Source organism: Ammospiza caudacuta, chromosome 2 (assembly GCF_027887145.1).
Source record: "Ammospiza caudacuta isolate bAmmCau1 chromosome 2, bAmmCau1.pri, whole genome shotgun sequence".
NCBI lineage: Eukaryota > Metazoa > Chordata > Aves > Passeriformes > Passerellidae > Ammospiza > Ammospiza caudacuta.
Window position 1 is genome coordinate 48,606,588 of NC_080594.1, and position 24,877 is coordinate 48,631,464.

Below are 24,877 nucleotides of genomic sequence, written 5' to 3' on the forward strand. Positions count from 1 at the left end.
AGCTTGCAGAACAGTGCTTCTGATCATATGAAGCTCATTGTGACTACTCAAAAAGCAGTAAAAATGTTTAATCTTGTGTGGTGGGAATATATTTTGACTGTTGAATAAAATAAGCATGCTCAGGAAAACATTTAACACCAGAAATAACTGGTAATGTGAACTACTTGCTACAGGTTGACCCTGCTTTGCCTGAGTAAGGACTGCACTGCCAGGCCAAACACTTGGAAGATGCAAAGGGTTATCCCAGTGTGTTTGATTGCTCTTTTCCAGTTACAGTACGCTGGATTTATAGCAGCAACAGGACTGACTCCAAGCTTTAGTTCTTTTGGATTTTGCTTAGAACAGAAGCTGGGCTTAATTCTGTATTCCTTTTGTACTGAAACTCTTCTGAGCCTATTCAGGCATGCAGAATTCTAACATCTTGTTTAGGAGGGAATAAAGGACAAAGCCTGTTGAAAGGAAAGATACACCTTAGAAAAAAAACCCTAGTACTTTCCTCCACCCATTTTTAAGGGACACGCACATTTTTCAAAAGCAGGATTTCAATGTCTTTTCTAAGGCCCAAAATCTAAATTTCTTCTGGCTCCCAAAACTTCATGGGAATGTTAGCCTTGTTTGAATAAGGCCTGCAAGATCCACTCCCAAATCTTGCTCTTTGTTAAACTGAACGGAAATTCTGAAAGTGACTTCAGTTGGATTCAGACCCTTCAGCCACCACATTGCCCAGATATTTTAGCCACTTTATCTGCAATACAATCTTATCTAAGTCTGTTTTCACTGACCTAAAGACACTACAGATTGATGTTAAAGGGTACACAACAGGAAATAATGTTGATTTGGGAATTTCACCATTAGTAAGTTTTTTTCCTCTTACATTTTCTTGTAAGATCAAAGATCAAACTAAAATTATTAAGTACACAGTCAAGTAACTTTAAGCCTACAGATTATTCTCAAAATGTTCAAATACTCAAAAATAAGCACTCAAGTTCACTTCTAAAAAGCATTTTTCCAACAAACTTATGCTGATATCTAACAGTCTAAAATGCAGAGCTGTACTTTATCCTAATTGTCTGTCCATGGGCAATGTATGAAGCCACATGTGTATTGAAATCATAATCCTTGCTTTCTGAAGAGAAATTGTTCTGTGTAATAATTTCCAAGGTGTGGTTTGAATTCCTGTCCTCCTGTAAGCAATTTTAGAAGTCAGCTAAAATTATAGTCAAACATGCTCAAACATATTTGCAGGCTTATAAACATGGTGTGATCATGGTTGGCAAACACTGGATAGAAGGTCAAACTGAACACTTCCTAAGAGGTCAAGAGTGAAAAAAAAAAAAAATTATGGAAAAAAGAACCTCAAAAACCCTATTCCAGGGGTTCCCTAAACTTTGCCTGGCCGAGGACTGCATCGGTGACTTGCCATGAACACAAAGGCTCATAAGGCACGTTATGTGGAAGAAACTGAGTTACCTTTGGCAAGCTGGTCCATACACACTACAGGTGCCAAGAGGCAATATACCACCCTGATGTTTGCCATAGGGCTACGTAAGATTTAAGAGGAAGAAAGTAAGTCATTGCATCTGCTCATGTAGAGCTTCTGGGAAAGAGCTGAAGTGAAGGTAAGGGCAGGAGGGAGATGACAGCCAGGTGCACGGGCACCAGGGATATTAACATTTTTCTCAGATGGAAGTCAGCCTCAGGGCACATGACCAGCTACCATCACCACCTGTAATCTGTGCAGGCCTCCCCTACAGCTGCCCTTGAGGGATCTGCTGTGAACATGAAGGAAAGCGGGACTGGTCCCCTGGCCCACGGGCTGCGCTTCGGTCACCCCTGACCTATTAGAAGATGTTGATAATTTTCCCCACTACAACTCACAGAGTGCAAAAACAGCAAGCGTCTAAGTTTGAAGCCCAGGCCTCCTCACCCACGCCAGGCCTGGCCTCCCCAGGCAGCTCCCCTGCCCACTCCGCCTTCCAGCACCCGCTCCCCGAGCAGGGCGACCGCCTCACACGGCCAGATCGTCTGACCGGGCTCTGCAGCTGCTCGACTTACTGGCCCTGCTCAGGCGCCGCGTGTCTACGAGCAGCGGCGGCTCGTGCATCTCCACCGTGGTGCAGGCGGCCGACACGGGCCGTGCCCCCGACAGCTCCACCTCGCCCTCCACATCCCACTTGCTGCCGCTCGCCCCGCTCAGGCTGGTGCTGCTGCCGCTGTTGGCTGCGGCGATGGGCAGCACGGCCGGGGGTGGGAGTAGCTGCTCCAGTGGCTCTTCCTGCTCAGGAAGGGGATGCCGGACACTGCTGGGGGTAGAGGAACCTGCTGAGCTGGAGGAAACCTTCCCCTGCTGCTCAGCTGCCATGTTGACCCAGTTCTGCTCAGATGTCAGGGCACGGCTGCCGCTGTTGAAGTAGTTGATGACGGCTGGCGTGGGCGTGGGTATGGGGGTCGGGATGGTGACGGGAGTGGAGATGGGTGTGGGAGTCACAGCGCGGTGCCTCTCTTCAGGAACTTGTGGAGCAGCGGGGTAGCTTGCCATGGACGTCGCGTTGGAGGGGGGCCGCGGCCTTGGAGCAGCTGTAGCGTAGTACGATGCCATGGTCACTGGGGCCAGCAGCGGTGTGACAGCACGGGTGTCAGGCAGAACAGGGGCCGGCGTGGCAGTCGTGACCACCACAGGTGGTGCTGGCGGCGGCAGGGAAACAGGTTTGGACTCCCCTGTTACCATAACTGGCGTCATTGTTGCGACAGGCATCTCTAGGATGTACTGACTCGTCATGCCCTGCTTAAGCTTCTTCCACCCCAGGTGATATATCTCAAGCATGTTCAGCAGCAGGGAGACTGAGGCCACCACCAGCATGAAGATGATGAAGATTGTCTTCTCAGTGGGCCTCGAGATGAAGCAGTCCACAGTGTGCGGACAAGGAGAGCGGCTGCACTGGTAAACCGGCTTTAGCTCGAAGCCATATAGGAAGTACTGGCCCACAATGAAGCCCACCTCAAACAGTGTCTTGAATATGATATTGAAGACATAAGTACGGAGCAAGGCACCTCCCATACGGATTCTACCACGTTCATCACGGATTGGGAGCTTCTCCTTCCCCCTTTTGACAATAGGTTGATCTTTGACGTTATTGCTGCCTCCTCCACCACCGCTGCCAGATGCTGCTGCTGCTACTGGGTAGTTGCCATCTTTGCTGCTCCCCTTCTTTTTCAGCTCCTCCTTCTCTTTCCTCTTCTCCTCCATGCGTACAATGTGCAGGACATGGCCCAGGTAGATGAGGGTTGGAGTGGAGACAAAAATGATCTGCAGCACCCAGAAGCGGATGTGAGAAATGGGGAAGGCTTTGTCATAGCAAACATTTTCGCAACCAGGTTGCTGAGTGTTGCATGTAAAGTCCGACTGCTCGTCTCCCCAGACCTCCTCAGCAGCAGCCCCCAGCACCAGGATCCTGAAGATAAACAGTACCGTCAGCCAAACCTTGCCAATAACCGTGGAGTGCTCCTGCGCATTCTCTAACAGTCTCCCCAGAAAGCTCCAGTCACCCATTGCTTCAGATTTCTAACCTACAACAAGAACATCAGAGCAATTAGAGCAATGTTAAAACATCTTGGAATTGCACAGCGCGGGGGGAGTACAGATTGATCCCAGACAAATGATATTTCTTATCTTGCTTTTGCAGAATATTGCACACATACATTAAGAACTAGATAACCCTGAGACCTCACAACCACAGGTGTTGGTAAGCACAGAAGGGAGATGTTTAAAATGATCTCACAGAGCCCATACAGGCCTATACACCACTGGTAAGAAGGATTTGGAAGTTAGAATTTCTACCAGATTTAAATATTTAAAATAACATTATTTCTGTTTCCTCTGTCTGAGATGGCTCTATCTGCTCCTGCTTTTATTTAGAAAAGAACAGGTAGAAACCAGATCAATTAAACAGAATAAGGCTGCTATTAATGCAACTGCACTGGTATCCTGAGTGTGATGCTAAGTTTGCCTAACTCTAATAATTTTATTGTTATCAGAACTTATTTATTCCAGCAATCAGGAAGTTAGTAATGGGTCTCTGCTATTTTCAAACTGTACAAACACAGAAAAACGATTACTCAAAACCAATGGAATTTACAGTTGAATTTTGGAATTTGTACGACTCAACAAGCATGTTCTCAAAGCCTAATCATATTTGAATTTAATTTTTAAAAACCCCAGACATTTTAATAACTTGAAATATTGGGAAGAATGACAAATTCTGCACAAGGAATGGTGAAAAGGTTTCTGTGCTATTTCCCCTACTGTCCTGGCAGTTTGTGTTACTGAACCATAACTAATGCAACATCATTAAAACCAAACAAAACAAAACAAAAAAACCAAAACAACAAACTCAAGGTCACTTCAGCAACTATAATACAGATATTTTCTTGGAAAAAAACAGAATTACATCCTATGACCTTATTTCTGCGACAAACAACTGGCATATATTCTCAGCAGTTTCCACCAATTCATGCATGATGGGCCTCCCAAGTCCAATTCTAGGCAGAGACACAATTGCTGATTTGGAAAGGCTTAAAGTGTGAGATTTTTTTTTAATATCAGATTCCTCACAAGCTTCCTCCAATTGAGAAACAAGAGAAAACTCCTGGTATCACTTCTCTTATCCTTGGCCTGTTCCTAACGGGATTATATGTAAGAATACTGGAATATATATAAGTGCAATTCATTCCCCAAATAAACTCACTTCTATATTTTATATATCAACCTTCAACTAAAAACAAAATTTAAAAATTTGCTTTCAGCTAACTTTAATACCTTCAGAAATACTTGTATCATAATTGTAATTCAGATTTAACAATTTGCATAGAGTAAAAACCACTGTCAAAAAAGTAAGTATCTTCTTGTTTAAAAATCTTAGAATATTTTTTATATAACTTAATTACATCTAACTATGTACTTCTTATCCAAACACCTGGGTGTCTTACAATTCCTGAGGAAAAAAAGTTGTTCATGGCTACAGCTAGGAATTTACCACAGAAGAAGTGTACTATTCTCATCATTAGACGAATGTAATTTCCAGCAATTATGTCACTGGTTTTCCAAAATAAGTACTTCCAAAGTCTGTCCTGAACTTCTTTCAGGCTTTTAGTTAAGCAATGAAAGAAATTAAATTTATTTAAGGTACTTTTTTATAACTTGATTTTACTGTGAGGCAATGAAATACCTATAACTGTAGAGCAGTATGCTTTCATACAAAAAGCAACAACACACCCATTAGTATTTTGCAGTTCTATAAATCCTGGAATACTAACTCATTTTTCATCACACTAAGTTAATTTAATAAAAGCTCCCCCTAAAAATACATCTTTGATATTCTTAAAAAATGCATTCCCTTTAATACAAGTGAATTCTTTTTCCAATATAAAATGATAAACCAGAAACTGTACTAACAACAAAATACTGATTTTGTGTATGTTCCCTGTCCTGAAATATTTTTTTTAAATTCAGATTATTTTTGAAAAGTGTATTTTTTCTCCTCTTAAAAGAGTAGCCCAAAGTTGAATAAATTATGTTATAGTACTTTCATAGTCTTAATTAAGTATGTTTATATTACTTTAAAATTTAACCATCCATCTTAATGTTGTAAGGTTTAAAATATTTTGGATGGTTAAGTAATTTTAATCTTGACAAATAATAATTTTTACAGCAGTAATGAATTAATTTTATACTTTTTTTACTCAAAATCACTTGAAGATATACCCAGTTTAATTCCAGCTTTGAAGAGAACTAAACTGTTGTTCGGGTATGTTCTCATTATGAGTGGGAAAAAGTAGGAAAAGCAAAATAAATAATGTGATATTTGATGGATTAAAGAAGCTTAGCATAAACCCAAGTTTATTATTTCCTTTCTCTGCTATACTTTGCATTATTCTGTGCCTCTCAGTTCAATACTCTCTGCCTCACTCTTTATTTTCCATCCAGATAAAACAAAATAGGCAGCTCAGGTACTGAGCAGGCAATGATGTCTACAATGAAAACAGGATGTTTTGTGCTTTTCTGAGAATTTATCTAGTGATTAACAGAAGAACATTAACAATTTTTAGAAGTTAAAATGACAAATAATAAATCCACCTAACTTAATCATTCTCCAATCACTAACACTACTCAAGATTTTTTTTCTTTTTACTACAGGTCAGCAATGCCCAGGCTGAGTTAATTCAGGACACCACAGACATGACACAATGCACTTCTCAGAGGATACACGTAAAAAAAGCTATTTTAGTGCTTACATTAGCTATAATATTTATTTCTGTGTATTAGAGTGCAAATTCATCCTGCACACCAAGACAAAGTGTTTAAACCATGAGCAGACACTTCACAGCATCTCAGCTGCACAGAGGTGAAAAGTCTCAGTGTACATCCAAGTATGAATTGCAGCAACTGCTGCCGTCACCACAAATGTGTCTTGTCCATAGTACATAAATACTGGAAGGACATTTTTTTCCAAGGGCAATGCAAAGTTACGTATCTCCACAGGCTGGAGAGTTCCCAGAAATCCAGGTCCTGTGTCTTTCTTCACTGCCAATATATTCTTCAGTAAGCAATTCTTAAGGCCAATGTAACTCATCCTAAAATCACACCAACAACTGCAAAGGGGTGGCTTGATACAAATCATTATTAAATCACATTAAATGAAAACAGAAAGTTCACAATGCTCAGAGAATGTTTGATTTTTCCCTAGTGAGTTCAAGAATACCTATGTCTAAATTTAAACAGCCACAACTCAATATTTTAGCTGAGAATATCCCAAGCTTGCTTTTGTAGTATTACATAAAATTCAACTGTATAGAATTACTTTCAGTGCTACAAAGACAGGCAACTCTTAAGACCTAATCTTCAAAAAGGATTGTGAAAGGAGACATTTTTTCTTTTTGTGCTTGGAAAAAAATGCAGATTACGAAATGAAACATCTTTATCTGCATTTCATTATGTCCATGAATACCCACAAGAGAATGACAGAGAATCTGTCTCAGGAAACAATCTAATCCAACAGTATGAAAAGCAAGGACTTTGTGAACCTTCATATCATTTAATAAGAACTGGGAGTCTTGTATTATTTGGCATATTCTGCTGTATTGTATTTCTTGTATTAGAAAATAATTCCTTTGAGACCACGCTGAAAAATGGACACTCATAAAAATTGGCATGGCATTTAAGAATCAATGCTGTGTTATTAATTACTAGTTTAGTACATGCACAAACACACTTTGCACATAACAAAGAGAACAAGAAAGCAAGAATAAATTTTAGAAGCTGCAATGTCATATCTATCCCTCTGCAGGAGAAGAATAATTATAATGTGACATTGACAAACTTTCCAGTTATTTTTATTTCTGATGATGTCACTGAAGAGGCTCATCACTATGTGTACTAGGTGTGCAAAATTCTGTTATTTATAAATTTACTCAACATGCACATATTTATGTATTTGTATACACATATGAACACAAATAAGTACACGGCTGTACTACATATATTACCAGATTATGACACTTGATGTATTTATGATTTCATTATACTGGTATATCCAAAAGATGTCCCATAACAAATATTTAGAAACTTAACAGATATCCTTGTTAGAATACAATTTCTTAAATTCGGCCCACATTTCCTTTAATTTCTTGTGACAGTCTAAACACTCGGGATTTCGATTTTTTCTTCAAAATTATATCTACTTTATAAATCAGTATGACAAAAAAAAAAAAGCTGTGAAAACAACTTGCAATATTTACTTTGTTTTTACACCAAGCAATCAGGAATCTCCACCACTACCAGGTTCTTAACTTTGCTAACTTAAATGAGACAAAAGCAGTCATCCTGCAGAAAGTCTGCAGCGTGACCATGTACTTCCAGACAAACTGGCATATGTGCGGGCACAGAATGAGCTACTATTATTTCCAGTGAAACTTAATGGCTTTTGGCCTTGTACATGTATATGAAGCACAATGGTGAGTGTTGCATAAATCACAATAGAAGTTTCACAGTTCATTTTGTAAACTTCTTTCAACAAGGATTTGAAAAACACCTTTCTTCATGCTCCCAGTGTCATACTTTCAGACACATCTATCACCACTCTCATTGTATTTTAAACACTTGTTAAAAATTAATTCCTTAACTGATCTTGTTATTACCTTGAACTTACTTTACTGCTATGGAGCCTCCTCCTTACATCCGAAGCAAAACTTCTTTAGACTTCTTCTTGACTCCACTTGACCTCTGAGTGAAAGTTTGGCCTGAGTAAAGGAAAAGCGCGAGGAGTGCAGGGCTGAGCCCAAAGGAGAGCTACACCCCACCTGTTAAACTCCCCTCTACCCTGCTGGAGCCCCTGCCCTGGTTCATTAGCTGCAGGAGAAAAACAGGAACAAAAAGCAACCCCTTTTCTCCCCCAGGATACTCAAATGCCATCTTAGAGCTCTAGGTGGGAAGGAAAAGACAGCGACTTACCAGTAAAGCTGAAAGGTGTGAAGGGTGTGGAGCTACCGGGGGACTGCGGAACAGCCGTGGAGCATGAGGGCAGCAGTCCTACATCCCGAGCGAGTGAAGCATGAATGAGACAGAGCTGTCAGGTGCCCACACGCCATCAGCCACACAGATGTAAAAACTGCGCCGTGAGGAGTGTCCCGCCCCCCGCCCCAGACACACAAAGGAAAGATGAGCCTTTCTGGCATCCAAAGACTCAAGACCCTTTTTTACTGCAGAAAAGCAGGGACTCCAACATTTGAGTACCTGTCTGAGAGGACTTCAGGTAAGTTAAAGTAACTGCAAGGGAGACCCTGTTCAAACTCCTCAAAGTACACTTTTATACTATAGAAACAATTTAAATTTTTTTCTAGTTTCATTCTAAAATATTCCAGCAGGATTCTCTCATTTACCTTTAAATAATAAATACCTCTAGTATCTCTGACTACTCAGTTCAATTCATTTTTCATACCTATGTCAGTACTTTAAAGACCTAACACAGTAAGGATTTCTAGTAACATGCCAGGCTTATATGTTTTCTTCAGTGAGTCAGCAACGAACCCAAAAATTTTTTGCATACAGGAAAAAAAAGGACACAAATGAAACAACTTTTTTTTTGCTTATAACACTGGCAAATTTTTACTTCATCAAGCTTCATACCTTCCTAAGAATATTTATTCACCTCAATACTTTGCATCACTTGTGAGTCCTACATGAACAAGTGAGTAACTGGCACGTTTTGGTAACTCTCGGACCAAAGATGTGAACAGAGTGAGGTAAATGCAGGGAGGCCACCTGGCCGTTTTCCCCACTATCAGTAGAAACTGTTCTTTCTACTGAAAGTACATCAGTGTCAGTGGAACCCCAGAACCATCTCGGGTTATGCTTGTGAACTCCATCATTCTGTGCAGCACCACTTACAACGCTGGAAGAAATTCTGGCTCTGCTTTATATATTCAAGTCTTAACTTTACTCCAAGTTCAAAATTGGCTGGAAATGCATATCAGTGTTCACAGGCTAGTGACAACTTTTAAGGAAGACATTACACGTGCCTACACAACCATCCTGGATATTAATACTTGTTACTTTGTCCTCCACTGCATCTTCTGAGGTACTTGGCGAGGTTTGGACACTTCTCCCTGCCACACCAGGCTCAGTTACCGTCCCGTCTGTGAACGCCGCTACCTGCACACGGTTCCCTGGGAGCGGCAGGGACAGCGGGACACTCGCGCCAGGGTCCCTCAGGAAGGCACTCAGAGCTGCAGGGGCCACGACTGGCCCCTGCCACGACTCCTCCTCAGTAGGACGAGCAGGCTGGGCCCCGCCCTGCCCTTCCCTGGCGCCCATCCCACGGCCGGGGGACACGGCGAGCGGGCAGAGGCCCGGGCAGGCTCCCGCCCCCGGCGTGCCCGCGTCCCCTGTACCGGCCCTGCCCGGCGGCGAGCGGCGCAGCCCAGGCCCGCTCTACTTACACTTGGCGGGAGGAAGGCTTTGTAAAGCAGCAAGGGCGCCACTCCTTCCGAAGAGTCCGGGCGGAGACGGCGCATAGGTCGCTTAAGCGGGGGGAAGAGGCGCCCCCAAACTCGGCTGGGCTGTGGCAGAAGCGGCGGGGCGGGGCGGGCGGCGCCGGCAGCCCCTGCCCAGCGCCGTGCCCTGCGCCCTGCCTTCTGCACTGCCTGGTGCCCTGCCTGCTGCTGCCCGCCCAGCGCCGTGCCCTGCGCTTTGCCTTGTGCCCTGCCTGCTACTGCCCGCGCTCCCCGCCCGGCGCCGGCACCTCTGGCGGCCGCCCCGCAGCCCCCGGGCACCCGGCCCTCCCTCTGCCCTCCCCTCCCCGCCTCCCGCCGCGGCTCCACACGGGACGGGCAGGGCCGGCAGCCCCTCTCCTCACCCGGGAGGCTCCAAGCGGATTGTCTCCCTGAATTTTAAAATGTTTGTCACTGTGCAGATGGCCCATCCCACCTCCGCGGGATTTCCTGGGGGATAAAAGAGTTTATTTCCCGCTGAGGACAGAAGCGCGAGAAAGCCCTCCCAGCACCGCCGGAGCCGCTGCCCGCTCGGAGGGCGCCGAGCCCCGGCCGCCGAATGCGCCGCCCTCCGTCAGGTGTCAGAGATCCCTGAGCAAAAGGGGGGGGAAAGCCCAAAAGAACCGAACGGCTTCTTCCCCAAAACCTGGGTTTTCTCTCTGAGAGCGGATAAACCTTGCAGGTGGTGCCTGTGTGTCCTGCATGGAAAGCCCCCCAAAGGGCTGCCAGCCCCTTTTTTCTTTCCCTCAGACCCTTCCTCAGTCAGGATCAGCTATCAAGCTGTTGTTTGCAGAACTTTTGGAAATAGAAAAAACAAAAAGCCCCCAAAACAGAGATCAGTTGTCACTGTTCTAAAAGTTATTATTTAAAAGTAGCTCTTGACATTTTCAGCGTAAGTACTCAAAAATCTTACTATCACCTATATTTTGGTTCTGTGGTGTTGCCCCAGGAGAAGGAAAACAGCCACACAGCCTGGGCAGCATCTAAAGCAGAGTGGGAGGTGGTTCTGCTCAGAGCAGGTCCAGGGAGGTCACATCTCCCTTGCTGTTCTGCTCTCATCGCACCCCACCTGGAGTGCCTCGCCCAACCCAAGGGGCCCCCACCATAAGGAGGATGTGGATCTGTTGGAGTGAGTCCAGAGGAGGGCCATGAAGATGATCGGGTGGCTGGAGCACTTATGAAGACAGGCTGAAAGAGTTAGGGCTATTCAGCCTGAAGAAAAGGGTGCAAGGAGACCATACAGGAGCCTTCCAGCTCCTAAACAAGCCTACAAGAAAGCCAAAGAGGAACTTGATACAAGGGCATGTAGTGACTGAACAAGGGGGAAACTGAAAAGGAGTAGATTTTGATTAGATTTTAGGAAGAAAGTCTTTCGTGTGAGTGTGGTGAGTCAATGGGAACAGGTTGCCCAGATAAGTTGCAGATGCCCCATCCCCAGAAGTGTTCAAGGCCCAGTTGGATGGGGCCATGAGCAACATGGTCTAGTAGGTGTCCCTGCCCTTGGCCAGAGGGGTTGCAATTAGATGATCTTTAAGCCTCCTTCCAACCCAAACCATCCTATGCTTCTATGAAAGAATGACTTAAAGTGATAGGATGGCTCAACAGCTCTTCAGCAGTAACATATGAGTTTCTCTTGATTCTCTACAAAAACAGAACCACACCAGTCATTCCCAAGGTTTTACTTAGTTAAAAAAAATCAAATAAAAATTTTGAGACACTCTGAGAAGCTGTGTGCAGCAGAGAACTGTTGAGAATCTGAATCTGACCATGCCCATGTTCTTGTATTCTTGCACTGCTTGATTGGTCCCTATAAATATTTCAGCTGAAAGCACTAGAGAGGAAGATCTCTGTGGACCCTAAGCACTAGAGGTGGCACAAGGACAAATGACTGTTCAGAGATGGGTGATATATCTGAAACACAGTGCTGCCATGATTGTAAGTGTATCACAGGGCTGATCCTGAATCGCTGGCGCATGAGAGGCTGTGTTAGGGTACAGGATGGAATCCCAGCAGCTGCAGTAACTCCTAACATTAAAACTTTCCCCACACAGTGAAGTGTATCAGCTCATAAGTTTTAAGAGCATGAAGCACAGTGTTTCTCTGATGGCTTTCTCACTCTCTGGAAGTTTCTAGTGGTATTTCCCACTCTCTGTACAATCTGGCCTTGACACTTGTTTTTTTAAGATATTCTTACTCAGGAGGGCAGTGAGATTCTAGAGTATCCTTTTAGTAGTGACACAGAAGGTTTTTATGATAGAATCCTTCACATTTCAAACTAGGAGAAGCTGATGCAGTGCCTGCCTGCCATGAGAGCTAACAATTTCCTTTCCAAAAATTCCCTTCCAGGTTCATACAATAAGAGATTTGGTCTATCAGCAAAACCGTCTGGATCATTTGTAGAAAATGGGACAGGCAAGGATGCAAAATCCATGGGGAAAACTTGAAGGAAGCAGTTTGAAAAATGAAGAACCAATTAAGTACTGGTGAAAACCCAAGCCTGTGTCCTCAACATGAAAGCATATTGAGGACATACGACTTGTCAGTCATATAGTAGATACACAGGACTACCTGTAGTCGAACAAGGGGGTAAATAGAAAAAAAGTAGGAAAGAAAAATATGAGCCTATTAATTTTCTTTCAGAAAGAAAATAGGCTCATATTTAGTTAATGATGTTCAAAAATGTCTCTTCATGTGGAGTTTCTGACAGAAGGATTTCCTTGGAAGAGCCAACCTGCTGGTTTCCTCATTTATCTTTAAAGAAGCGCAGCATTGCTAGTTCTCATTATGTTTAAAGGGTTCCCTCCATTGACATTAACACTAGACAGCAACATACAAGGTGACATTTAAATTTTTACATTAAAATGCACACTTACAAAATTTTCAGCCTTCCTTTAAATCACACAGAATCACAGAATGGTTACGGTTGGAAGGGACCTCTGGAGGTCGTCCAGTCCAACATCCTTGTCAAGGCAGAGTCACCTACAGCAAGTTACACAGGAACATGTCCAGCTGGGTTTTGAATCCCTCCAGAGAGGAATTAATTATCTTCTTTAGTACCATCTTTTGTCTTCCATCCAAGCCTCCACACAGGTGACAACCCTGTTCCACATGTAGGCAGACATTTAGCAGTACATGATGTGGCTGGCACAGAAACAATGTGAATTCAGGAAGTGGAGAAACAGTGCAGTCAAGCAGGTATTTTTAAGATTAGATGAGTCGGGTTTTCATGACAAGGTACACGGAAAGAAAATTAAAAATAGACACCAAGCTTTATGAAATGATAAAAAGATCTTGTAAGTTAAGGAGGTATTTCTTGATTGGTCTTAGTCTGAACCTGAGCTGCTGCTCAACAAGACAAATAGACATTTTGAGATCAGTACCGATCTATAACAATATTTCACCCCTTGCTATTTCTAATGTAAACATCTATTTTGAAGTACAGAAGAGGATCACTCTTATGTAACTGTGCATCCAAGCACAGTCTGGTGGAAAGACCCCTGAACTGTGTGTGGTACATGTCTTCAGTCATAAGCCATGCCAAAGTGACACGTGGCTCAGCAGTGCTGACAGCAGTTTTATCCACACATTCAGCCGAAAAAAAGAACTACAAATGCCTTCAGTTCAGCTCATTGTGTTAGTAAAGAGAACTGCACTTGACATGCCACTGCCCTTCAGAAGATGGCACTAAAGATATTTAAATTCTGGGAAAGGGTAATGCACAGCTTGAAGCAAAGAAGATTAAAATCTCTAATTGTTTTCTACAAAGATGAATCGAAGGACTTTAGAATTAATTAAATAAAATGGCAATAAAAATAAGGAAATGGCAATAAAAAGAAGGAAATGGCAATAAAAGGAAGTTGTAGTTTGATCTCATATTATAAACTAATTTTTATTATTGTACCAGTTAGTGGTTAGTGTTCTGTTCTGTTCAACACTACTGCTAAGCACATCAGAGAAGGCAGTGCAAGAGCTGGCGTCAGGAAGTATTAGAATGTCTACTTTTGTAGGATGCACTGTGAGTTCTAATGGGTAGGAATGGAGGCACAGGAAGACTAAATATGTTGTCCCAGCTTATATGGTTCTGAGAGCAGCAGAGAGACTCTGGGCTGGTGTTTCACCCACCAGAACCAGCTTCCTCTGGTCCTTTCTGGTTCTTTCCTTTGGAAGCGTGGGAAGTCTCCTAATACTGCAACAAGAACAGCAACAACATAAACCTGAATGTTCTGGGATATGGAACAACAAGATGCTTTCCATTCATCTTCATGGAGTCTAAAGCTCCATGTAAGATGTAGCAGAGGAAGAACTAGAACTGTACAAGCCAGGTGACTGTTAGGAGGAAGAATCAAAAAGAGAGACACAGGACATGCAGACTCCTAAGAGGAATTAGGCCTGCTATCATTCTGTCATGGCGTGATGGTATTTTTTTTTCTGACATTACAGTCAGAAATAGGAAATAAAAATATTGATGTTTGAAACACATCAATTCCTGCCACAACAGGAAATCTGGCAGGAATCTGAGCTGAAGAAAACAGATTTAGAATGCAGAGTTCAAATAGTTCACTGCTGAGTTAGTGAGTTAAATCAAGTCATACAGAAGTTGAGGAAACATTGTGTTGGAGCAAGGAAGATGGCCAGTAGGTGAGAAGCAGGGCCAGCAGAGACGAATAGGGAGCACGGAAGGGTACAGCAGCAAAGGGAGAATAGGCAGTTAAGGTTTTTGCCTTTCTAGTAGCAGTCACTCAGGAAAACACAGCCAGAGGCTGTGGTTTGGAATTGCAGCATGTGTAGCAGCAAATAACCTTCATGTTGCCAATCCCTCCACCCCTTCCAATCACTCCCTGAAGCTCTTCTTGCCCAACACCATGGCCTACTGCCCCACAGTCCTGTCAATGTGGAAGTTCATATGGCCTCCTTGTAATGAAGCTCAAGGAATTAATCCATCTGAAAAACAATCCAGCAAAGCAAAACATTTGTTTCTTCATCAGCTGAAAGAGTGAGCCAGGCCAGTACTGAGCACAGCTGTGCAAACAACTGTGCTGGCTCAATGCAGGTCCTGGAGTTGGAGGCACCGTGTTGAATGGGGTGGGACAGACAGATGGGATAAGAATGAGCAGAAAGGAATGACATCAGTATGGGTGCCCTAAACTAGTATTGCCGGTGGGCAGTCATTGTGCCAAACCACAACCAAGGCTTCTAAACAAGGATGTTCTTTCTCATTGTGTTCAGGGTAAGAGCAAATACGGTGTGTTTTACCAGGCATATACATGAATGTCATGCATTATGGACTTGCAAAGCCTCAAATAATTACTACCTTCCACAGCAAGAAACAGCAGTAGGCATCTTGCTTTAAAATAGAAAGAACAGTAAAATGTAAGGGAAAATTCCTCTTCAAAATTCAAACTGCTGCATGATGTGCAGGTCTGCCTTTGGAATTAAAGAAATCAGTAGCACAAAATGGCATGCCACTGGTGGGAAATAATCTAGATGCTGATCAGGCTTCAGTGAACTCCACCAATGTTTGCACATATAGTAAAATGGGCAGCAAAACAGAACAGTGATCTGGGTTTCTGTCTTTCTCCTGTTGGGACAAATGCCTGTTTTGTGAGATACACACCCAAGGCATAAGGAGCTTTTTACAAACGGTGCTGAGAAGAAAAAAAAATCCATCACCAATTTCACTTATATTAATTGGAGTTTTATTTACTCACAATACCACCTCATATACCTAGTTAAGTGGAACATACTATAGCACACCAATATCTTATTACAGTTGCTAAAAGCACAAAGGAACCAGGTTGACAGAGATGGTCTGGACAAACGGTGATCCGGCAAACAGACTTTTGGGCGCTTACAAGACTGAAAACCTAATTTCAAACATCCTGGTTTTTACAAATCTTGAATGCATACCAGTATGATGTTTTTTTTCAAGGTCAATCACGTTATTGTGTAATGTTCCACGGATGATCTTCCACAAACTCCAGCTCTTTACAAAACTGTTTTTTGCTTCAGAACAGGTCTCCCATCCGAAAGTTTTGCAAGTGCTTCATGTTTCACAATAGAAGCGCCTACACCTTCCTACCTTCTAAAACTGCTATTGTTAAACCATTTCTCCCGGTGATAAAGATCTTACTGAATCCTAAGTATGTTCCCTTGTACCTGCAGCTCCTCCCAGCTGCATGCAGTTTATCCCATTTGGTGGATCCTGATGCTCTGACAATGAGTCATTAATAACTATTTTACTGCAATACACAAAAGCTTCTATCGTGGCATAGACAGAAATTATGCCTGACAAATCCGTGTTGCGATTTCTCATTCAGTCTTCTATCAGATAAGTGAGGGAATGATGTAGTCAGTTTGCTGCTCTGAGTCTTTGTGCACGTGTGTGTAGAGGAATAACTGGGTTTTTTATCTGTGCTGGACAGGTTGTGGAAGCTGTTTAAACTGTATATTGAATACTCAGTCCTTGGAAAGGATGCAATACCTAGGGCAGGGACATGACAAACTGTAAGCAGACATTACGCTAACGATGCAACATAATAGGTTTGAAATCTTTACCACACAATAATTATATTTTTTCTGGCACCTGTTGCAATGATCTTAACAAACAGTGTTTGATTAAACTGTTCTGATCCCTGCGAACATGACACAGTTGTCACCTTTATCTTTCAATTGGGAAAACTCAGGAACAATGAGAGTCAGGGTTGACTCTGTATACCACGACTGCCATTACACTTTCAAATCAAGTGAAAGAAGTCTTGTGATGAAGAAAATGTTGATAGTTGGATGCTAAACAGATAGCAAGTTTTCCAATCAGCACAACAGAAGTGCAGCATTCCTCCTGCTAATGTGTGGATTGCTGAGAGGTGTGGGAGAAGTTTTTATATGTTGTCATAAAGATTGAACCTCCACAGCAAAGTATCTGCAGAACACTTTTAAACCCTATTTCATTATCTTGATTTACACAGTTTTAAGCCTGCTACTGTCTTTCCCAGATGATGTGTCTAAATTACCACAATTGCCAAGACAACAGAAAATATACATCTTGCATAAGCAAGTAGACCTGCCCAGCACAGCTTGTCCATTGAAAAATGCCTTGTGCTTCAGACCAGTGTGTCTGCACCATACACTACAGTATTCCTTTTCCTGGGGACTGTTCCAGGCTGTGACTGGAGTGCTGGCTCTTAGCACCACACAGAATATATGCTGATGTTCAAAACATCCATCTACAACCTGCAGTCATTCATGGCTCAACTCTACAAGTTCTGAGTTCACTGAAAACATACTTCCCTAAACTGTACATCATTCTGATACTGTATCACTCCTTTGCCACAGAGACTTATGCAAGCATCTGTCAACCTGGTGGTATTCTTGGAGACGACGTTTTTAATTGATAGCTAATTCAAATACAGTGGATTTGGCTATTCAAATACATAGATGTGAAATAATCTCTGAGTTAGTGGCAATGATTAAACTCTCAGAAAAGAGAGAAAGTAAGTGCAATGATGTGACCAATTCTGGTATTTAAATCTACAGTAGGATGGGAGACCAACCATAGCAGGAGCAAGGAATGTTCTCAGAGATGGAGAGTCTGAGATGTGACTTGTTTCCTCATCTGGGCCTTCCAAATTAAAGATAAGTGCATTTCCAAGCCTAGGTTATAAAGACTTTCATTTGGTGTCTAGGAAACTTTGTGTAGAAAATAGCCAAGTCAAAGCTGAGCCAGCTTTATAGAAGAGAAACATAACCCTTAAGAGAAAATGACAGTGACAAGCTAGGTTGGTCAGATGGGGACAAAAGTGTAGGTACCTTCTGAACTATCTTGAAAGTCATTACCATTAGTCTTAGCTCATTAAGCTTCAAATAGTTACCATTGCCCTTGCCACTGTCTGCAAACAAGTTCAAATGACCGTGTAGATAATAAGATGGTGAAAAATCAAATGACCCTGTAATACTCTGGGTAGTGGCTGTCCTGGACATCAGAACTGGTGAACAAAAATACAGTGCAATCCTTTGAGTGTGATTTTCAGGGTAAATCTCATTAGTCTAATTTTGAGGTGAGGAAATTATAATTAAAAGAAAAAAAACCCAACAGATTAATTTTCATCAGGTTTACTTTCTAGCAAAGTGCTTTTAGCTGTTCCTTACTGCTACAGTACACTTTTTACAAAATAAAGCAGCTTGTTAATAGAGGTGCTATTTTGAATTGAACCTCCATAGTACAGGATTGCATTTCTCTGTATGGACCATAAAATTTGTCTTTTGTGTTTGTCCTATCAGATATAAAATAACTTAGCACGCTGGCTTACAATATCTGTAAACAACCATAGGATATTTTTATATTTGTCTATGAAAACCTTTAATAAAGGTACTTCTATATCCAGAAGATCTATATTCTGGTTTTCTTTAAAGTCACTCCTTCTCCCAAGGTAGTTAGGATTTCTTTTCTGTCTGGGTCCATGAGTAACCAAGGAAGTTTGCTTCCCCTCATCTCCTCACTCTTCTGACAAACATGTTGCTAATTTTGGTTTCAAGGTTTTGGATCAAAGTTTAACCTGATTGAGTCAATCGTAATTTTTCCTGGCAATTTCAGTCAAAGAATAATTTCAGCCAGTCCCGTTCCTACACTCCCGAGTTCTAATATCACATTATTAGACACTTCATGGCCTGGCTGTGCTGGACACTGAACAATGAGGAATCAACTGCTACTACAGTCATGATCTCAGATTTGTTGGTTAAGTTTTCAACATGCTTTGCGATCTCTACTCTGAGGAAAGCCTAGAAACTAAGTACAAAATGCAGACACTACTAGTGCATTTCAGGAAAGAACACACAATTTCAACACAGCAATGTATTTTAATCTGTGTGAAATCCATTTGGAAGTCAGCTATGCAGTGTAGCACATGTAGAAATAGGTGCAATTCCCATGTTCCTATAAAGTATCTGATGTTTTTCACAAAGAAGCTTTTCAGTCAAATTAAATGTACACAGATCTCAGAGCTATCATGGCCTGATGCTGCAGTTCTGGATCAAAGCCCTCTCTTGGCTACATCCAAACACTTTCTTTTTTTGCTGTCTGATAATCTTGTTGCCAGATTGCCAGTTGAAGATAACTTCATAGTGTTAGTGGTAACAGTTTTGGTGTGTCTCATTCCAAGTTCCAGCTAAATTCAAAGGCAGGTGGTGAAAATAAACTCTTTCCCTATGGAGCTGGTTAAGTTTATCATTGGCCTTTTCCAGCTGCAAGGCTGTCTTAAGCAGCAGATTTGATTTCAAGTGGAGATTTCAGGGTAACAGGCAGTGTAACCAGTGGAAACTCCAACCTGCAGCAGAAAGCTAAAATCCTTACACCAGCCCTTGGTTATTGAGTATAGTATTGGTGCACATCCACTATGGTAAACAGATTTTTATTAGACACATTAGGTAGCACACAGCATGTATAAGTAATACAGAAAACAGACACCACAAAAGTGCTTTAATTGTAATTTCAGGAAAAAAAATCTTGTTAATGTAATACTAGAGCACTGGGACTAGTTTGCTCTTTTTGTACATGTAAATGGAATAATGCAGGAACTCTATCAAGCACAAACCTGGTATGTACCAAAGTGTGTTCTTTGGAGTTGAATTAAGGATATTTTCACAGTCCAGCTCATTATGAATGACCTTCTAACGTTTTCATGGTTCTGAGGATGGTGTTTTTATGGTTTTCTTGCTTTCCTCTTAGATGACAGATTTCCATCTGCAGTCAAGTTGTAACAGTGGATGTATCTCACAAGCAAGGTAAGCCTATTTATGCTCCACTTTCAGGGCACAGTGAAGGGTCATGGGTGTTAATTCATACAGTTTTGTTTACTCCAACAGTGACAAATTTAAATGTACTGTAAAAGATGAATGCAAATAGAGAAGCTGAGCTAGTGCTCATTCCTTTGAGAAAAGCCAGTTATTACAGCTAAGGAGGAGAAACAGCTTTCTAGAAGTGGGTTCAATGGGCACTTGGGAGATCAACTGCGTTGCCCTATGTTCCATATGCTGCCCATTACAGACATAAAACACCTTTTGAGACAAGACCAGACTGACTCATATAGTAGTTCAAATTACTAATATACATTTTACAGCGCAGCAGTGTGAACTTTAAGAAAAATATCAAGTTCCCTCTCATTTGTGATTGGGTCCCTTTGTTATTTTAGCTCTCCAAACTGTCTGTAATTCCTGCTAGGCCAACTTTAAGAAAAGGAATGGTGATTTAATCTCACTATGTGGAATGTCAGAGAGACTGGGAGTGGTTTGCTCAACTCATTTGAAGGGCACCTCAGATAGGGAGAAGGCTTTATGAAGAAGAGCTAGATAGAAAAAAAGGAACAATTGAAGGAGCACTGGATATCATGTTGTAATTTGAAGCACTTCTTTTGGATAACCAGCAGAACAAAAAAAGAAAGGTTTTTTTCTTGATTTTTATTGGAAAAAAAAGTTTTAAGAGTATATAGCTGAGTGAGGCACAGTCAGATGGTAAAACATCTCTTTATCAGATGAAGTCTACTGTACTAAGATTCTTCACACCATATTGTGAGAGAACAAGAGAAGTTATTGCACTGCCTCCTTCCTCCCAGAGGTGACAACCCCTTTTTTCATCTGATCAAGAGAATGAAAAATTAACTTCATTCCTCCCACTGCTGTAGTCTTTGTGATTATGGGGAGGCAGCATTGACCTAATGGCATTCACAGGCAGTTGACACTGGCCACCCCCTACCCTTAAGGAAATGCTTCTCAGTGCAGGCAAGAAGATGAGAAGAAAAAAAACATGCTGGTGCCTAGCAAAGCTGACAGCATGCACTGCCAGAGTATCTTTGTTCCTACACCATTTTCTTGCCCTCCAGATTACTTAGAGAGGACACCTAGTATAAACACAATCACCTCCCTATCTTTTTCCTTCTCAAAAGCTGTGATGTGCACCAAGAAAATCCTTTACCGCACTTTTCACCAAGAGTCTTTGATACTCTGTTGCCTCTGAGTCAACACAGTGTGTTTGTGATTCCTGCATGTCCTCTGGGCACTAGAGCCTTCTCTGGTCCTTTCCACTCCCAGTGTTTGAAGAGCTAGCTGTCCCAACAATAGGATCCCACAGTAGGCATACTTGGAGAAGCTGGTGCCAGAAGGCCACTCTCTCTAATTGTGGATGCAGGAATACTGATCTTTAAAACCTGCCTTAGCACCAGCTTCCCGGGGAGGCTATCAGTTTTAAAACACAACAGAACATTCATTTTTTATCCTTTCCTTGAGTATGAAAATATTGTTTATTGTTTTCTTACACCTAAGAAAGCTGAAGGGAAATGGGGAGCCAGTAAATCCTGAACCCAGGGACTTATTTCAAAACTGTTGCTTTCCCAGATTCTTTTGTGCAAACTTTTATCACTAGGTAGCAAAACTCAGCCAGATTCAACATCATGCAGATCCCAGATACAGCAAGCATGAAAATAGTAAATGTGGTTTTCTCAGTGGGCCGAGACACGAAACAATCCACAGTGTTGGGGCAGGGCCAAGCGTCGCACTTCACCAGGCGGGGCATCTGGAAGCCATCGTACATGTAATAGAACACGTACATGAAGACAGCCTCAAAGATGATCCTGAAGAAGATGCTGCTGGTGTATGTCCACCACAAGGGGCCCCGAATGTGAAGCCTTTGATTTTTTAGCTCTTCAATATCAATTTTCTCACCGTTTCTGAACCGCCTTTTCTTCTCATGCCTGGTGTAAGCCACGTGCATGGCCACCAGCAGCGCAGGTGTGGAGACAAAGATCAGCTGCAGGGCCCAGAGTCTGATGTGAGAGATGGGGAAAAAGTGATCATAGCAAACATTTCTGCAGCCAGGCTGAAGTGTGTTGCAGACAAAATCTTGTTGTTCATCTCCCCAGACTCTCTCTGCAGCCACAACCAGGATCATGATACGGAAGATGAAGAGGACTGTGAGCCAGATCTTCCCGATACTGGTGGAGTGCTTATTTACACCTCCCAAAACACCCTGCAGAGTTCCCCAGTCCATCTTCTCTTCTGTGTCCTTTTACCTGCAGGATGACACAATACACAGAATGGTCACTTTTCAAACTGTGAAAAATCAACTCTAAACCTGTGAAAAAGAAAACTTACTAACAGTCTCTCCAGAGCCATAGGCAAGTGTAAGTCACTTTCATTTATGTCACCCATATGTTTATGGATTCAAACAACTTATTAAACTCTCTTTCCAGCAGTTTATGATGGGACAAGCATACCTCAACATGGTATGCTTGGGACAAGTGTATTCCTCAACAAGGCTTTGGGCAGGAAATTAGTTCATCTTAATACAGTTCCTCTGTACATCCTCCATGTTCTCCTGCCCTTTCTGTGGTGGACTCTGGTTAGTATTTTGCCTTTCTGTGTACTTCCCAAAGCAAGAGAAATTACTATCACTGCATGAGTTAAGCCACATCTAGACAAACTAGTGTCTTCTCTAGCATTTTTTACAGGATTTCTTTACCAACACCATAGCCCTAGAAGGCTGAGGTGCTTTCTTTGTACCAGAGGCAAGCACTATTTGGCCTTTTTCAGCAGTAGTCCTTGCTCCACACAGACACCTGCAGCAGGCCTCCAAGGCTTTCTGTTGCAGCTCAGACAAGGCCCTTAATCTCAAAAGGGTAATGTTTGAATTTGCCAACACTGGTGAAAAGCCTCAAGCCAGCTCTGTCAGGACTGCATGCTTATATAGCACAAACCAGCAGGCAAAGGCAGATAGAGCAGAGCCTGCCCTTCCACATTCATTGCTATGTCATCCAAAAAAGGAGGCAGGCAGAGTCACAGAGTTGAGAAGAAAAAGCCCTCGTCTGAAGAGTTTATGTTGGTTTTCTAGATGCTATCACACTCCAGCAGAATACAGAAAGTCAAACATCAGAGAAGTTCCATTTCAGCTTTCCTAATTCTCTCAAAAAACTAAAATCCACTCTTTGCCATTTTTGAAAGTAAGTTTTGCTGAAGTTCAGACCTCAGTCTCAGGGCTCAGCTTTCACTTATTGCAGCCATTTGGAAGCTATCACTGAAGTGGACAAAACACTTTGAAACCCGACCTGGGAACCTGCATAGCTGGTCCATCATGTCTCAAGGCTAGACTGGGAGAGCCACAGGGGCCATGGAGAAGAGCTCCATCTCCTCTTGGTGCTGGCTGTGTGCTGTGGGGAGAGCATGGTACCTTGCAATGCAACACAGGCCAAAGTCTACAAAAATCTCTCATTCTCACACAGCAGAGAGGGGGGCAAAAAAAAAAACTTTTTACCCTGGTGCAGTTACATCCCAGCCAAAGGACAAAACGTGCCCCAACACATACCCTTGGTACGAGGGCCTAGCTTGTACGGACAAGCCTGGAGGCAAGAGGGAGAGGTCAGATTTACTGTGATGCGGAAAGGTAAAACTGGGTAAGGCAAAAAAGAAAACAACTTTGAGAAGATGACTGGAATTCCTGAGACTTCTCATGCTTTGTCTCTGCTGAAACTGGCACCATTTTATACTGAGCTAACCTATAGGCTAAGGTGAGATAGCTGCATAATTCTGTTAAGAATTCCCTCATATCTGTTGCACAGTCAATAAAATGAAGTCAATTAAACCTTCACAAGAAGCTAATCAGAACTGAAAGAAAGTCTAGAAGTGCATATCGCTGAGCTGAACAGCCTGGGTTCCAAGTGCCATCTCACACTGCAGTTCCGAACCAAGGCTGCAACTTTTGGGGTAGCAAAAAACTCTTCTCCCTCTTATCTGCCACTACCGAAACACTGCAGTAGGTTGGTAGGGAGCCAATCTATTCGGACCCCCAACTTGCCAACCAAGACACCGTTATTGAAAACCGCTCCAAGCCCCCACTCTGAGTTAGTAGCTGGATGCCAGCCCCTCCCTCCCACCAGCCGACCTTTATCCCGCCGAGTTCCCGCGCGGCTGCGAGCCCTCAGCGGCGGGAAGCGGCAGGATTGCCGTCCGCTCCTGTCAGCGGGCACCCGGGGCAAGCACCGGCTTCGGCTCGGAGCTCCGACGGCTCCTCCCGGGACGGGCTGCGCGGTCCGAGCTCCGGCCGGCCGCAGTCACCGCCCCGGCCCCTGCCCCGCCGCTCCCGGGGCTCACAGCCCCCGCCCCGGCATGGCTTGCCCGGGGCCGGGGCTGCGGCGTGGCTGCCCCAGAGCCGCCGGGACGGCCCCGACCCGAGCCCCACTCCAGCACACGGGTCGCCACCCCCTCGGAGAGGTGCACAGCCTAATCCCACCTCGGTCCCGATCCCACCGCTGCGGCACGCGGGAGCCGCTGCGGACCTCACCTGGCACGGCTGGGCAGGACACAAGGAAGCCGCTGCGGACCTCACCTGGCACGGCTGGGCAGGACACAAGGAAACCGCTGCGGACCTCACCTGGCACGGCTGGGCAGGACACAAGGAAACCGCTGCGGACCTCACCTGGCACGGCTGCCCAGGACACGCGGGACGCGACAGGCGCGCCGCGCTGCCCCAAGGTCCGCCGATAGCTGCGGAGCGGGCGGCCCCAGCCTCTCTGACCCCGAACTGTAAGGTCCCGCCCCATTCACCTGCAGCCGCTTTTAACCCGCCCCCGCCCGCGCCCGCCCCCGCCCGCGCCCCGCTCCTCCGGCCGCCCGCGGAGGCGGCGGTGGGAACCCGGGGCGGAGCCGGGCCGGGCCGGGCCGGGCCGGGCCGAGCCGAGCCGAGCCGAGCCGAGCCGAGCCGAGGGGCTGAGACGCGGGCGGCGGCGCTGGGCTCTGCCGTGCCCGCGGGGCGGGAGCTGCTGCGGGCGGAGCGGGACTGGGGCCGGTGCCCCCG

General features: G+C 43.8%; 2 protein-coding genes across 4 annotated transcripts; both read right to left on the reverse strand.

Annotated features, from left to right (window-relative positions):
• Nucleotides 1–2,008: 2,008 nt before the first annotated feature.
• On the reverse strand, nucleotides 2,009–3,550 carry GJA3 (gap junction protein alpha 3). The gene has a single exon (XM_058825202.1). It carries the CDS (start codon nucleotides 3,548–3,550, stop codon nucleotides 2,009–2,011), a length of 1,542 nt encoding a protein of 513 aa, XP_058681185.1.
• Nucleotides 3,551–19,432: 15,882 nt separating this feature from the next.
• On the reverse strand, nucleotides 19,433–24,599 carry LOC131572036 (gap junction beta-2 protein-like). 3 transcript variants are annotated; one of them, XM_058824918.1, is made up of 3 exons: nucleotides 24,495–24,599; nucleotides 24,365–24,404; nucleotides 19,433–22,100 (listed from the first exon to the last, which is right to left on the reverse strand). In XM_058824918.1, exon 3 carries the CDS (start codon nucleotides 22,076–22,078, stop codon nucleotides 21,401–21,403), a length of 678 nt encoding a protein of 225 aa, XP_058680901.1. In that variant the 5' UTR covers nucleotides 22,079–22,100; nucleotides 24,365–24,404; nucleotides 24,495–24,599; the 3' UTR covers nucleotides 19,433–21,400. The 3 variants fall into 3 exon arrangements, with proteins under 3 accessions (XP_058680901.1, XP_058680903.1, XP_058680902.1); XM_058824920.1 differs by lacking the exon at nucleotides 24,365–24,404 and having other exon boundaries at nucleotides 24,500–24,521; XM_058824919.1 differs by lacking the exons at nucleotides 24,365–24,404; nucleotides 24,495–24,599 and adding an exon at nucleotides 24,455–24,476.
• Nucleotides 24,600–24,877: the final 278 nt, after the last annotated feature.

Excerpts from the sequence above, each read along its gene's own strand:
- GJA3 (XM_058825202.1), bottom strand. The coding sequence starts at position 3,550 with ATGGGTGACTGGAGCTTTCTGGGGAGACTGTTAGAGAATGCGCAGGAG.
- LOC131572036 (XM_058824918.1), bottom strand. The coding sequence starts at position 22,078 with ATGGACTGGGGAACTCTGCAGGGTGTTTTGGGAGGTGTAAATAAGCAC.